The sequence below is a fragment of the Diadema antillarum genome, unplaced genomic scaffold (genome assembly GCF_040938485.1).
Source record: "Diadema antillarum isolate AM-2024a unplaced genomic scaffold, OU_Dant_1.0 seq00000814_RagTag, whole genome shotgun sequence".
In the NCBI taxonomy this organism is placed as follows: domain Eukaryota; kingdom Metazoa; phylum Echinodermata; class Echinoidea; order Diadematoida; family Diadematidae; genus Diadema; species Diadema antillarum.
The window spans coordinates 504,594-520,390 of NW_027271693.1; the positions used below are offsets into that span (position 1 = coordinate 504,594).

Consider the following 15,797-nt stretch of genomic DNA (forward strand, 5'->3'; position numbering starts at 1 on the left):
CCCCATAGATCGAGCGGCGTCAACCCCCAAGCAGGCGGATGAAAATATTTTCTCACATTGCAGGGAGCACAAGACATAAAGATTCTATGAAAATAAACAATCTCCTTTCATACGGATATGCCCCTTGTGCATTACTACAGGGAGGTGATAATCACATAATGTAGATGCGATATAATGGTAAAATTAGCCGAGCGACCATTTTGCTTAATTAGTGTGAGGCTTGCTGTCATTGCCAAAATTGTGCGACTTTTGTCACACCACTTCAACTCGATAGCTTGATTACTTCCCACGGCCAAACGCAAAATGTGAATCGCAGCCAGGCTATTGTTTTCAACCACATCCGTCGTTGCATGCAAGACTGCCAAAACCATTATGCAAACGCATTACCATGGCGACCAAAAACTAACAATTTTCAATGAGTGAGTAACATCGCAAGTATCTGTTACTGCATGGCGGATGGAGGATGGTCGACATGGTAATAGGTTTGTCTGTTGTATCATTTCCCTACAAAAATGGACCCCTGGTGAAATACTCTAGAACCCCATAAACTTTCTACATACATTTATAATTGTTGATCTGGCATCATGCCACCTTGGGGGATTTTACATTTTTCACACAATGATGTACAGAACAGAACAAAGAATTGTCTCGACCAGGCTACGGTGGGGGTGTGAGGCATGGGACATGGGGGGGGGGGTGAGGTATGGGACAGTGGTAGTGGGGGAGGGGGATTGGGAGGGTTGAGAGGGGGCTGGGATTGGGCTGGGGGAGGGTAGGGTATGAGGGTTGGAAGGGGGAGGGGTACTCACCTTCTGATATTTCGGATCGTTTCGCAGCCTCCGAGATGAGATATCGATTTGGGTCGACACAGAGGTCACTCATACCCTGCACGAGCGACGATCAAAGCCCCAGGAGAAGAAAGAAGTACGAGGGGTTGAGTGATGAGATAGAAGGCGAAAGATAGATAGATAGATAGAGAGAGAGAGAGAGAGAAGGATGGGGAGGAAATAAGAGGAAGAACACAATAGGAAGAGGAGATATAGAAAAGGAGTGAAAGAAAGAAGGCAAAAAAAAAAAAAAAAAAAGGAGAGAATTAATCAATACAGTGGAAGAGGTCACCAAAGGGAAAATAACAGGTCAATGAAATATTCACATATACACAGAATATTACATGCTATGACAAGGTATGAAATACACATGGATATATATCTGGGGCATGGATGTTCATTATACAGTACATGTACCTCTATATTGTATGCACACACAGATACACAACCCTCCCCTCCCCCCCCCCCCCCAAAAAAAAAAAAAAAATAAAATGGTACTGTGATAAGATAAATCATGGCTTCAGAAGTTGTGCTTTCCAACCAAGACCATAATCAATCACAGTCCATTACAATTACTCATTAAAGTACCTCATATATTTCTATACACCCCCCCCCCCCATGGTTGGACATGTTTCACATCCTTACAATGTTTAAATCGATCATGTATACTCACAAATGGGGGGTAATTCTACAAGAACACCTTTTAAATACCTTTTCAAAAAGAGGTTAAAAATTTAGACAGAAATTGGTTCTTTATTGCGTCATCTGTCCACTCCGCAGCCAAAGCAAATGACACTGGTATCTTGACAGCTTAGGGATCTGGATACATCATCTCAGGATTGGGGGAAGGGGGGAGGGAGAAGAACATTACTGCAAGACAAGCTTGGTGTTTCCCAGGGTACTCCAACAGAGAAGAAAACTCTCGTTGTCATGCTTACGATTTCCGCGAAGAGTTCGGCGGCCACCATGCACCAGATGATCAGCAGACAGACGATGCAGAGGATGCTCGATCTGTGGGTGGGGAAATAAAAACGGCAGGAGAGAAGTGAGATGCAGTAAAGGTGCAGTGAGTTGCAGTAAAACAATGTTCAAATGGACGTAGACATGGTACAAAAGTCTTTAACTATTGTACTAATTCAGTAAAAATGTGAAAAAAGAAAAACATATTTTTCCCCTCAGTACATAGACAATGGAAAATAAGAGCCTTAAGTTGGCATGATCCCATCTAATTTCTGTTTTCACTTTAACGAGCGAAATTTAGAAGAAATTGGGCTGGCTTGAAGAGGGCGACTGCTACCTTTAAACTGAGTGTCTTTCAGACCGGCGGAAATTCTGCCTGGCCAGCCACCCACTGGGGAAATCACGATTCACAGAACGAGACCGAGACCGGAGTCTCTGGCTAATGTGAAGCGAAATCAATTCGTGATTTATGGATCGGCAGGTGACTACCCTTTGTTTTGCCCATCTAGAATTTCAACACTCACTGCACATTCACACATACGCACACTAACAAATACGCACACATGCACACACACACACACACAAACAACAGACACATACATCTATTTCTTGAAGATTTTTTGAGTAAAGAGAAATGCCTCCAAAGCCTCCTTTGAACCATACATCAAGACATGTCTCAGTAAATTGGCCTTCAAAACTTCCAGAAACTCCTAGAAGAAATTATACTACGGACATCATGATAATATCAACTAGAAAAGCACACTGAGAGCCTTTGTTATACGTCATCAACTCTCGCCCTAGCAGAAACTAGAGCACGCACTTTTAGTGCACGTATGAACACCTAAAAAATGCGCAGCTTGAACTCTGAAGTTCATTGACCCTCCCTGCCAAAATATTGAAAACCCTTCATAAAATCCATAAAAATGTCCGGATCACTACCAAAATTTAATCATCTGTTCCTTGTGTCATTCTCAACCTTTCCTGCGAGTTTCATCCAAATTTTTTCCCATCTATTTGAATTATATTTCACATGGACAAACAAACCAACGGTAATTAAAACATAACATCCTCCATTGGCGGAGGTAACGATAATGATGACTCTGACTCTGATAATGATAAAAATAATGATAGGCCTAATAGTAATCATCATCTTCATATTTACATTTTCAATAAAGCAATAAATGCATATATATTTCTCACTGCTTATTGAGAAAAAATGAACAACTAGAACTAGATTGTACAGATGAAAGGAACTTAAGAGTCAATCAACTTGAGTATACATTAAAGACATAAGTGCAGAAGTGTGTACTTGCTGCTAACCAAACAACTTACTCATATATGTGTCTAAGCGTGTGACACTGTGTGTATAACCTATTACTGACCAGTTTGACTCGGGCACTCAATTGAGTACCATTGGCTCAAATTACTTTTGAACTGCTGACTAAGAATCATATCACAACTTAGCATAGCCGAAGACTCTGCTCACATATTCAATACTGTAATGTTAAAATTGTTAGAAGTAATTGTATTACACCATGATTAGTCACCAGTGTGAAAGAGCAAATTAACATTATCCCCTTTTTAAGGAAAAACAAAAATACATGTACATTTTTCAACATTCATCATCTCAAATCACTTGTCTGGACTGAGCAGTCAGTGAAAAAGTAGATATTTTGTCCCCAAACAAAAATCACGGATTCAACCTCGCCTGAAAATAACATTATATGAGCATGACTAATGCAAAACAATATTTGCCACTGACGTGAGCATGATCACAAAAATGCAGCATTTAAGCAAATAAAACAAAACAAAACAAAACAAAAAACAAATCAGTCAAGAATTTCACTGAAATCTGACTCTACTTCAAGTCAAGAATGTAACTGAAATCTGACTCAGTCTACTTAAAACGTAAGTGACAGACCGCTTATAGACTTCACATTGAATTCATCAAGCAGTTTTGAAAACATTGCTCTTGTTTCGATGAGACTATAGCATCTCACTTTCATCACAGATTCCCAACATTTGATCGTGCAAATTTGCACTTACGCATGGCTGATCCTAAGAAATTGGTACCCTCAATTCTGATAACCGATGACTCGGTTTTTAACCAAGGAGGTTTAAGAGTTGGAGTTCCAGCTAGCTGTAACTATTCAAATAGTTGTCAGTTTTCTATTGATGTACAGAAGAATTCCACAGGTGCATTTGTGCCTTTGATGATCGATGTTCGATGCCACCGTCTTGCTGAGCAATCTGAAGATTCATTTTGAACGTTAACATAATTGTGGCTATATTTTGCTTGTTTATTTATTAAATGAAATTAAATCTCACTTCATGAAAAAGCATATAAAACAAAAGCCAATCCTGTCCAGAAAATGTGTGCAAAAGTGTAAATCAGAGCTGTATCATGGGAAACTATTCCATCCTGGGAGGCCAGTTTTATCACTTTTCCACTTAATTCCCACAAATAAAACTGATATGGAATAATCTTCAAGTATAATTCTTTTTTGACAGATATATCATATTAGTGCCCAGACATCTCGACTCGCATAAATTTCAGTTTTATTTCATTATTTTTTGTCCAATTTGTATTCGCGCATCCCCGTGTCCTTACCATTATATATCACCTATCTTTTATAAGAAGGGATAGCGAAAAGTAATTACCATCACAATGACATATCTTCCCCAGAGAGTGGCTGGTGATTATGATATGAGACACGAGTCAATTGTCTTCCTATCGCGCGGCAGTAGCGCGGCAGATCCAGTTTGGCACATGCTTCAAATATTTTTGAGTGGCGGCATCGAACATCTAGCAAAGGATATAAGACGGTTGTGACTCCATTTCCCTTGAACCTTTTTGGTTTAACTCTGGACAATCAATGCTTGAACATTACAATTTGCACTCACTGCATGCTATCTAAACTTGCATATAAATGAAGGGAAAATTACATTCTTTTTGCCAGACTGAATCCCAGCTTTGAAGTACTAGTAGGTTTTACTTACTTCAGACGGTGATCCTTAACCTCGAGGAAAGCTATCTTCAAGAATAAGCTCTGGCCCCCTAATTAAGATGTGCGTTCACACATCAAAGCTTATCGTTGAAGGTAGCCATCCTTGAGGATAGGTTTACTGCCCCACCCATCCCCCCCCCCCCCCCCAGCTATCAACAGGTGCATCTACACAGTGCTTAACTACGAGCTTATCCTCGAAGATAGCTACCCTCCAGGTTAACAATCACCGTCTGATATGAACGTAACTATAAATGTACATGCAGATTATTGCAAATTGTGGGTTCGATTCTTGCAGTTGCTCATAAACGATTATGGCAGAAATCATTACTTTGGTCCTGCATTCATTACTGTTAACAGAAAAGCACCGTTTTGCTGGACAGTGTCTGTGGGATACCAAAACAGTCCTTCGCTTGACCCCTTCTGTGCATCACTTGTTCAACACCCACACTGATGAGGTGATTTCTTCGCTGATTGGTACAGATGTCTGGAAGCCATCAATGGGTAGAGATTATCTTATCCCCCTAATTCCACTTGTTTCACCATGGCCTTCCTGTTGGACTGAGGCAAGTTTCGACACCTCAGTTGGCTTTGTAATCTACAATTACTAGGCCAAGCTGGGATAGATGAACTCTTTGCATGCCACGGTCCCACCCCCGACTCAATGGATGGCAAGCTAACTTCGCAAATTTTGCTCTATTAAACATGCAATCGTGCACAAACTGATCAATAAATCATGATATGCCAGGGTGCATTGAAAGTATCATGCCTGATTCCGTTCCCCACACACGGAGCTTGCCGTGTGTGGTGACTGAATAGCAGTGTTTCATAGGACTTTTTCGAGTAAATTTTGATAGTAATGACCCCCCTGTCATTCTCATAAAAGTACATGAATTATTATAAAGAGTAAAGTTTTATAGTCCGTTTTGGAGGTTCTGTTTTGAGTTTACTGCCCGCTTGCACTAAAATAATCATAGCTTTGTCATTTAACACTGACATCATAGCAAAGCTGGCAATTTTCTCTTTACAACTTTGCTGTACTGCATTTCTCGCATAAACAGTCTCCTATAAAAAGTGGTATGGCTTTGAAAAACAGAATGTTTCCAAAAAGCATTCATTCATTCATTGTGGTCCCAGAATAATGTGGCGTAAAGGAGGTTAATACCGTGGCACACAAACAATCAATGAATGCTGTTGGAAAGGCTTCGCAAGTTAAGCTTAAGGTGCCTGGACATATAGTTAACGGAGGATGTCAGTTAGACAACATAGGTCATTCAGCAACAATTTGGGGGTTTCTTTGCCCTTGCTTTTATGGCTTTTTGGCAGTATGAAAGTGAGATAGTGAACCATTGTTTCCCTTGTACCTGAAAGCTTCTATTGCATCAAGACACACCACAGACTGCAAACACCAAGGTCTGCCTACACTGCTTTCCCATAGATGCGTTTATTGTGTGGACGACAACTCTAAATCACAAGCACGAAAAACGTTGCCCAAAGAAATTCCTGTGCTTTGTCTTCTTTTCGCTCTCTCTATCAAGAGCTTATGCTCTGAAATCAAGTTGGAGGACAAACAGCCTTATTTAGGCTTTTTTTCTCTTCAAATTTTGATAAAGGTATTCATCAAAATTGGAGGACAAAAGTACCGCAAGTTTATTGGGAGAAATCATTTTATTTGTATTTTTATAGTTTTTTTTTTTTTTTTTTTTTTGGGGGGGGGGGGGAAACAGGGGAAATCATTTCTTAACTTTGTAATAAAGATTTGCCCTCATACTGTACAATGCATTACATTGCAAGCTAGGTATCAATTTTCATGAATATCTTCCGTAATATTACTACTCTCTGTCAAAATCTATCAAATAATGTGAATGGGGGAAAGAATCTTGTAACTGTCTGTAATTATTTTGTATATCGTATAGAATGAGGCAGTTTCTCATGTATGGATGGAGAAAGCATGCCATATATAAAGCGTGGCTGGCTAAAGGAAAGCTTTCACACTATTAGCATAATACCCATGTACATGTAGTGTCACTAAACATCGCCCTCGCTCAAACAAGTCCCTATATTTCTCTCAACCGCTCGTTAGTCGATCTAAATCCCCCCCTGGAAATATTACGGTGGATTACTTTGCTGCCGCGGCTGCGCCGACTGATAGCCCGGCGAGGCAGACTATTTCCAGCACTTCATCTCACGGGCATCCGCTCTACCGCGACATTGCTGGTAAATCACCACTGTCACATGTACAGTTGCGATCTCACGACTTGACGGGGAATTACCGCCAAAAGCCCTCCACGTAAATCGTCCCATCTCCCAACAGAGAAAACTTTGATACAGAGTTTGTTCCCCTTGGGAGTCAGTTTGGTTGTAGAGTTTTAACCTTATCAATACTGCCAGGAAAAGTTTGCCTTTGGAGTAAAACACACTACAAGCCATTTCCTGCGACAATCACATATCTCACCTAATGGCCAAATCTTTCATATTTCAGATTGTGGCCCAAATCCCCAGTGGGATTTTAGCCATGACTGCAGATCATAGTTATATATCACCGGTAATGAGGCAACAACACACACTTCCCTCATTCATTCATGCACATCGGTCGTGACAACTCTACGACTACCTGCTCATTTAACAGTGTATGGAAGCTAATCAAATCTGCATTAAACATGGTAATGAGCTCTGAATGGGAAAAGGAAATATAATTTACGCTAATTGCTGTATCATTGAAGCAATCACATTTTATGACGGAGATATGTTATTCCTTCTCACAGTCACATGATTAAAGCTGCATTGCATCTATTTACATATCGTTGCTGGGGTGACAAGACCTTGTATCTGCAATTTTGGTGAAAATGACTTTTTTTGATTAATAGTAAAATTATGGGTTAAGTGATGTCCTGTCCAAATCCCAACTGTCTTACTCCAAAAATGAAGCCACCACGGCATGTCAAAGGAAAGGCTATCCCATTCGCTATAGTGCTTTGGCCGCCATGTTTTTTGGCTCTCCTGAACATTTGACATTTTGTAGATACGAGGTCTTGTCGCTCCAGCGACGATATACTCCATCTCTTTCCAACTCTCCCCATCCTTCTCCAATCATTCCTTCTTTCTCTCACTGTCTATTTATGTTTACATAATATATTCATCTCTTTATTTCCCTATAAACCTCTACATATCTCTTCCTGGATATTCCAAAAGGAAGATGTACCCTGCTATTAAGCACATTTTCCAACTGGGACTTCCACCAGATTCTATGAATAGTCATTTTAGAAGGGCTGCACACTAACCCATTTTTTCTACTGGTCCGACCTGTCTGTTGGACCAGTAGGTGCCCAGTTTTTCCCTTTTTTCCTGGCCATTGCTGAAAAGGTAACTGGTCCTGAACTGTCGGACCAGTGCCAGTGTGCAGCATTGTTTTTGGTCATATCCAGTTTATTTTAGCTAATTTTTACCAAGGGTACCTGAAAAGGAATGGTCCTGAGTAGGCCACCACACTGGGCCTACTTGGACCATGAGAGGAATGGTGAGGTCCTGAGTGGCCAAACAGTCAGAGGTGACCTTAAGTGACCACAGTTGGCTGAGAATGTGTTCCAGTAACCTCCCAGAGGCTTTCAAGGTTTGTATTTCCATAAGTAGCCCTAAATAGCCCCAAATGGCACAAAATTGCCCAAAGTGGGCCAAGAATGTACAAAACATTTGCACCTAACGACCTTCAACGGCAGTAAGTGACCACAAATGGGTAAAAAAAAAATCCTAAAAAGCCCCAAATGGAACTTGGTTGACTTATGTAAACCTAAATGTCCCAAACTTGTACCCTCAATGGACCTGAGTGACCCTAATTAGCCTTGGATGGTCCAATGTACAAGTGGTTCTTTACTGGCCTCAAGCTATACACCCAATCTGGTGAACTTACAGGACCAGGAGATATCTGGAGGCCCTGGATGCGGCCAAAATGATCAGCAGACAGGTCACAAGTTGAAAGGTCAACAGCAGAATGATCCCCATCCACCTGTAGAAAAAGAAACAAAGAGGTCATTTTATAAACATGGAACTCAGTAATGATGGAGAATGCAGGTAGGTAGGTAGGTAGGTATAGAATGCAGATTCAGATAGCCAACATATGACCACATCTGATTCATATACACCATTATTAGAGTCCCCCTAACTAGAAGCTCAGAAAGACATGCCAGATGAAAATGTGTGGTTTTTTTTAAAGCCTAACTGGGGGGGGGGGGGGGGGGGGGCGCATTGAGAGAGAGACCCAATTTTTCCCAAGTTTCCTGGTCATTTAGCACAGGGTCAGGATGCAATGTTATGTACCTTTCTATGGAAGCTATGTTTCTCCCAGAGAGAGGGGCAGGGAGCCAGTTTCTCAAGCACTCCACCACATACAGTGCAGGTCACTGGAAGTGTGTGCCATGTTCACAGCAAGACCGTTTACAGTCCCCTCTTCTGCACAACCTTTTGCAATTGTGCTGGACGTCAGACTCACTATCTTACTTGCTCTACACTTGTGCTTTGTGCCATGAGGTGAACATGGCATGACTTCAAAAGGTTGTTTTGGAGGACTCTAAATAGGGTAATGCTTTGAGTTAACACAAGAAGGACCAAGAGATATGGTAAAAGGACTTTTGCCTATGCAGGTCCAATCCTTTGGAAGTCTTTCCTCGGTACTCGGTACCTCTTTGATAATGGAGCAATTGAAACATACCTTCAGTCCAGAGAAAAAGCAGGCAGATTGAAGGTAAATTGTTATTATTTGTTGCTAACCATGAGAGCTGGTTGATCTAGACTGTCACTCAAGAGCATGTAGAGAGAGTCGCATACAAAGCGTTACATGAATACCTCATTAAAAACTGGCATGGTTAGACCTGATCTCTACACAAATGACAAGAATATGGAGGAAAGTGTTAAATTTTGCTCTATATTCAGTTCCCCACCTGAAATAGTCGTAGTACATGATGTTTGCGAGCAGCACGCTTGCATCCAGCCCGCTGTGAGAGAGCTGGCCCAAGACGTCGGCCAGGTTTGCTGCCGCCGTCTGCGAGGCCGTCTTCAGTCCCTCCGTCATCGCCAGCATGGCTTCGAGCACCGTCTGGTTCGTCACCGTCCTCTGCAGCTGGGTCTCCAGTTCTTCGACCTCAGCAGGGATGGTGACGTCGAGATCGTCTTCGATCTGGTTTATCTGGACAGGAGAATTTTTCAAAAGAAAAGAAGACAAACATGGCAATCACTGTGATCGTGGTCAAAGAGAAACTTCACTCCATCCCATAGACCCGAATCACACTCATAAACTAAGCATAGTCTAAACAGGAATACCTGTGGTCACAACATGCTAAATACAAGTTATGATGTGAAGATTATCAAGCATAATGTAGTAATTCTTGGCCCAGCATTCACACTGGATCCTACATAGCCAAGAATGTCCCATGCTTCCCTTCCAAAAGCATAGTGTGGACAATCAGTGGGACATCTCCTTGAGCCCTTGCAAAGCTTGTTGGGTCCAGGGACAAAATTTGGAGGGGAGATTAACCTTGGGCTCCATATTGACAGCACTCAAACTGTATTTATCAAATCTGGGCCCTGTTTCATAAAGCTGTGAGTAAAGTTACGAACAACTTACGAGCGACTGGTGATCAGTTCTGATGTATACTTACCAAATTTCCATAATTCAGCACAAGAACTGATCACCAGTTGCTCGTAAGTGGTTACGAACAGCTTTATGAAATACCCCCCCCCCCCAGCAGATGTCAAATGATGGGGCATGTCTCTAACCGTGATTCTTCCCAATGCTTCAGGACAGTCGACAGTAGTAAGGACAGTCAATTGTAAGAAAGATAAGATTTCTTCTGATCGTCAACGTGACATGTAGATGTGACCCAATGTGAACATGAGGAGAGTGATAAAGGTGACCTCAAAATCACCCATTCATGCTGGCCTTCCCCCGGCCACCTTAATCACTCAACGAAAAAACATGTGGTATTACCACAGGTCCCTCATTAACGTGAATTGTCAGCATGGAAGACTTGAAAGATTACATAAGTGCCGAGGACACAACAACGTCCAGTGAAACATTGTTGGTAAGCTTCAAAACTCTCCAGGAAGTACAATGTAGCAGTCAGAGAAAAAAAAACAAACCCAGAAATTCAACATTGAGTGTGAACATGCCTGATTCCCACAACTAGTCCTAGAGTATAACGAGGTAGTCCTCTCTCCAATGTTACCATGACAACAGACCTGCCATAGTGTGTAATAAAATGCTCTGAAAACCCAGCATTGAGTGGATAAAAACAACAACAAAGAAGCCAGCCAAATCACACTCAAAATGAGCGCTCTCATTTTGCCAGTGTGAATGGGGCTTGGGCTTTTAATCCACAAAGTTAAAGTTGCATACTTTTGCAATGTACAAAAATATTGATACATCTGAAATTTCTGTGATATCAAAATTCTGTATCATAAGAAATTTGAGGTGCCAAAATGAGATTGATAAATAAAAAATGTAGAATCATCTACCACTCTGACAGGCAGTAGATTTGACACAAATTGAAATATGCTACTCCTTGTTATTTCACTTTAAAAAATGTTTAAAAAGCAACAAGCGCAAGTAAACCCTCATCTCAATGAATAAACACAAAGTTTGTCAGCATTTTCCTTTCCTTACTTCCTTCTGTCTACGTCGCAGCCATGTAAGTTACAAATTAAGTTTAGATGGTTGATGTTTATTTGAAAGCGAATGAGCAGAATCATGGAAACCCACACGCAGCAATTATGTCGTCAAACAAGCGAGCTTCTTGTTGATTTTCCACTTCCAACTTCCTCAGAACTTTGCTATCAAACCGCCTCCCTACCGATGAACTCCAGCCCCTTATCTATATCTATATCTATATATCTCCTACTCGATTAATGTGTCAGAAGTATAAGAAAGCTTGCAAATAACCTATGACTGATTTGTATTCTCCCGCAGCGAGCGAACGGTAGAAGTGAGCAAATGGGGTAAGGGGCCGTCTCCCCGCGCCATCAATTACGGCTAATTGTTGTAACCTTTCTCTCCCCTGCCAAATGTTTGGTGACCAGGCAAGTCCTCTTTGGGTTGGTCGATTAGGGTCAGTCAGTTGCCCCCCACCCCTCCCCCCTCTTTTTTTTTTCTCTTTCTTCAAGGAATGGGCACGATAATCAATCTTGTTATTATATCTCCACCATTAGTCTCTGATCCGAGATTGAAGGACTAGAGGAAATTAAAAACAAATAGCATGCATCAGCAACGAAATGAAATCCTACAGAGTGATAAAAAGAACCGGTATATATAGGAAAGGGCAAAGATAACCATCTATACTTTTCAGCGTTGCGTCAACAACCTCAACCTCAAAGTGCGTAGGAGGCTGAGGAGATGAATTGCTGGGGATGCGAACATGCATCAATTAAAATCACGGGTCCTTTGTTTGCAAATTTATGTGGGAGTAGGGAAATGGTGTGTCTCGAATGAAAAGCATGTGATACAAATGTCACAACATGCATTTTCACTACAAAGATGCAAAAAACATTTGCCATGCAATGCGCACCTTGTGACGTCCTTAACATCGTCGGGTTAAAGCCTGAACTCAGTTTAAAAGAGATATGAATATCGGGCATAATGCACACACCACAAAACTTAATTATTTAAGATGTACTGAATGGGTAGTGGGGCTGTTGTTAGTTGGTGCCATTTCCAGCATCACAACCATGACCTCCATGATGGCCATTGCTACTACAAACGCCACAAGGAACAGGCTTTTTGACTTAAGATTTTTAGTAACTCTACTACTGCATTACTCCAAAGATCCTGTTTCTTGGATTGGATGGGTTAAAGAAAGAGGCGGGGTTCAAACCATCACCTTATAATCGATCTGCGTGACTGTCTCATTGATCTCATCTGCTGAGTTGACGAAGTGATGCACTCCTATTGCAGAAGCCTCGTTGCCATAGTAACCGACTCCAAGCAGCCCTCTGGACAGGATAAAAGTGAGAACAGAGGTAAAAAAAAAAAAATCATTAAAGGGAACAATCCAACATCTTCAGTGCATTTTCTTCTATGGCAACAATACTCTAGATGTAACATAGAACATACAGAAATCATGCCACAGAATGGTGCACAATAATATTCTGGATGTGAACAACAATATTCTGGATGTTGAGGTACTCAGAACTCTAGCTCTAGACTATTCGACTTTGTTCATTAATTCCACTCATTTCTGTCCATATCATTTTACTAGCACTAAGTGACTGTGCTCTAGTCTAACATGGGGGGGGGGGAGTTAATTTTTTTTTTCCATTAGGAATCGTTATCCTCTTTCTACGAGGCTGTGATGCTGTGATTTTATTTTCTTTGAGGAGCCAACGTGGAAAGAGCTTGTTGTTCTTGCATTGCAAATCCGCCAGACAGTAATGATAGCATAGCGGTAGCTGGGGCTCGGGAAAGGAAAAGATGCGTCAAAAACCGCAGAATTTGTGTCATGTCTCCTCATGTACGCCTCGAGGTGATTAAACACACAACAATAACAGTAAGCTGAGCAGACCCTGGGAGCGAAATAACAACAACATAAACATAGAAAGAATGTACTCATATATTGAGAGCCTCAAATGCATTCAAATATAGGAACCCTTCCTCCCCCTCCTTCCACCTCCCCAAATTAGCTCGACAAGTATTATAGGACTATGTTTTTCCATTTATAACACAAGTATTATGACTGCATCTTTTCATTTATGAAAGGCTTCTAAGGGGAGAAAAAAAAGTCAAGGTTAAATCACTCAAAATAACAAATTCCCTGGGTCCATTTTACACCCCTTGTGTGCTCATTTTTGACTCAGCCTGGTGAGTAATACCAGTTGAGAACTTCAAGCCTCCATTAAGAAACAGTCTAAAATTAGAAAGAAAAATCAAGAGAATTCTCATTTTTGCACTGAGTGCGCTTGCAACAAATTGCAATAAAAACAACAACCATCACAAACACTTCGTCCAGTTATTTTGTTTTCAGCATAAGATGAAGGGAGTTTCTGAGATGATTTTCAGTATATTCTATCCTATATTACTGTATATCATACTCATTTATGTTAAGGGCCCACTCGCCATAAGTTTTTTACTTCTAGAGATGTGCCCCCGGCATGTCCAACTTGATCACATGGTTTTTGTACCTAGTATAGTGTTTGCTGGAAATAAATGTCATTGAACTGAACTGAACTGAACTGGACTGATCTTCTTCACGTGATACCTAATTGGCAAAGGGAACAGGAAGACACGAAATTGAAACAATGAAGAGGAGTTGCTGCTCCAATGTTTTCCATCATGTAATCAGTAGAAACGGGACTACATTTGCACATGGTGAATGAAAACAAAACAAAAACAAAACTTTGCACATGGTACATCTCTTTTTAAGAAAGAGAAAATAAACTTTTTCACTAGAATGTCAAGGGGGGCATATTTCATATATATATATATATATATATATATATATATATATATATATATATATATATATATATATATATCAAAAGTTTCATTCAAGCTCACTTGCAACACTAGATGTATTTGATGTGCTCTACCTCCAGCAAAGCTTCATATCTATCATGTACAGCCTGAGCAACGTTCCAATGTCTTCCCTGAATAATAGCCTACCTTAAAGGCATTATCAACCATTTGCAGATGAAACAAAAACCCAGCTTTTGTGCTGCAAAATAGTTCTGAAATGTGAATTAGGAATAGAAACAACCAATGTAAAAATTTTAATCACGATCACTATAAATGTTAAGTATTGTATATATGCAAAATGTGAACAATAGTTAAAGAGCCTGGCTGCTTAACTCTATCTCTACCAAAGGCAATCTGTTTGCACACGATGTGAATGGCTGCTTCGTGTGGAGGTTCTGAGAGGCTTAAAGCAGATGTTCTCGATGCGGCACTGCCACCTATCTGCTTTGCAGCTGACCACACACACGAACTACCGTGAGCCAAGGCTATAAAGATATACAACATGTGATCCACATAAAATTGATATCAAATACACTTGACACTTCATTACATGAAAATTGCAGAGACGAGCCAAGGAATACAACTTTGAGCAGTGGAAAAAAAAATAGATTTCTGTGTCTTCCTTTCATTATCAAGCACTTCTGCAGGTGATTCACTGTCTAGTTTCACTTCCTACCTCTATAACACTTTCCAAAATTTGATCATCCCCCTCTTCCCCCTTTTCCCTACCTGCCCCTTCCCCCCTCCACCCCCTTACCCTCCTTGTGTATAATGGGTTAATAGAAGGGGACTTCCTCCCTGGTCAAGCGCACTGTGTTATGAGTGAGTGAGTGGTTGGTTACTCCAAGGTGGGGGGGGGGGGGAATAGTCAAAGTTGACGTTAAAAGGGGAAATCAGCCATAAGGAGCTGGCAGGTGCCCAGAGAGTACCTTGAATTAAAAATCCCAGTAGTGTTGGGATACCTTGGAGTGGGAAGGCCGGCCCAGGTTGGATATATTCGAGAATCCTTGTTTAAAGAAATCATGGACAGCTTTATCACTGAACTCGGTGAAAAAAGTGCACACATAGCCAAAGAATCTTGACTGGAGTCGACCATTGCTGATGAGTGTACGCTTCAATGCACAAATTCGCTGGCTGGCGCCATTCATGTTTTTTTAATGTACCCCGGTGGGCAGCGAATGAATCAGGCAACCCATGAATCCCTACACTACTGGGTTTGTTAGAGATGATGGGGACCAGAACTTGATCCCATCATACACAAAGCTCAGCCAGCTTATCATTTCATGAAGAAATGACTCATCTATAATGACAATGAGAATAATCATAATCATATTAACCACAATGATATTAATGTGACACTGATAATGATACCAATGATAACAGCAACAAAACTAGTGAATTAAAAGTGGTAGTAGAAATAGGAAATCTCATTATTTCTACCATTCTAATTTTCATTAGCATAAGTAATATCATCTTCATATCATCATCATCATCATCATCATCATAATC

The 15,797-nt window shown here is 40.9% G+C and overlaps 1 protein-coding gene across 3 annotated transcripts in view; it reads right to left on the reverse strand.

The window, feature by feature from the left end:
• LOC139739736 (protein tweety homolog 1-A-like) overlaps positions 1-15,797 on the reverse strand; it is a 113,166-nt gene that overhangs the window by 37,211 nt on the left and 60,158 nt on the right. For all 3 annotated transcript variants that reach the window (XM_071650337.1, XM_071650338.1, XM_071650339.1), the window contains exons 3-7: positions 12,658-12,769; positions 9,727-9,971; positions 8,700-8,795; positions 1,766-1,838; positions 810-885 (exon numbers count right to left, since the gene is read on the reverse strand). In XM_071650337.1, the coding sequence (XP_071506438.1) occupies positions 810-885; positions 1,766-1,838; positions 8,700-8,795; positions 9,727-9,971; positions 12,658-12,769 (602 nt within the window). The remainder of the gene's footprint in view (positions 1-809; positions 886-1,765; positions 1,839-8,699; positions 8,796-9,726; positions 9,972-12,657; positions 12,770-15,797) is intronic.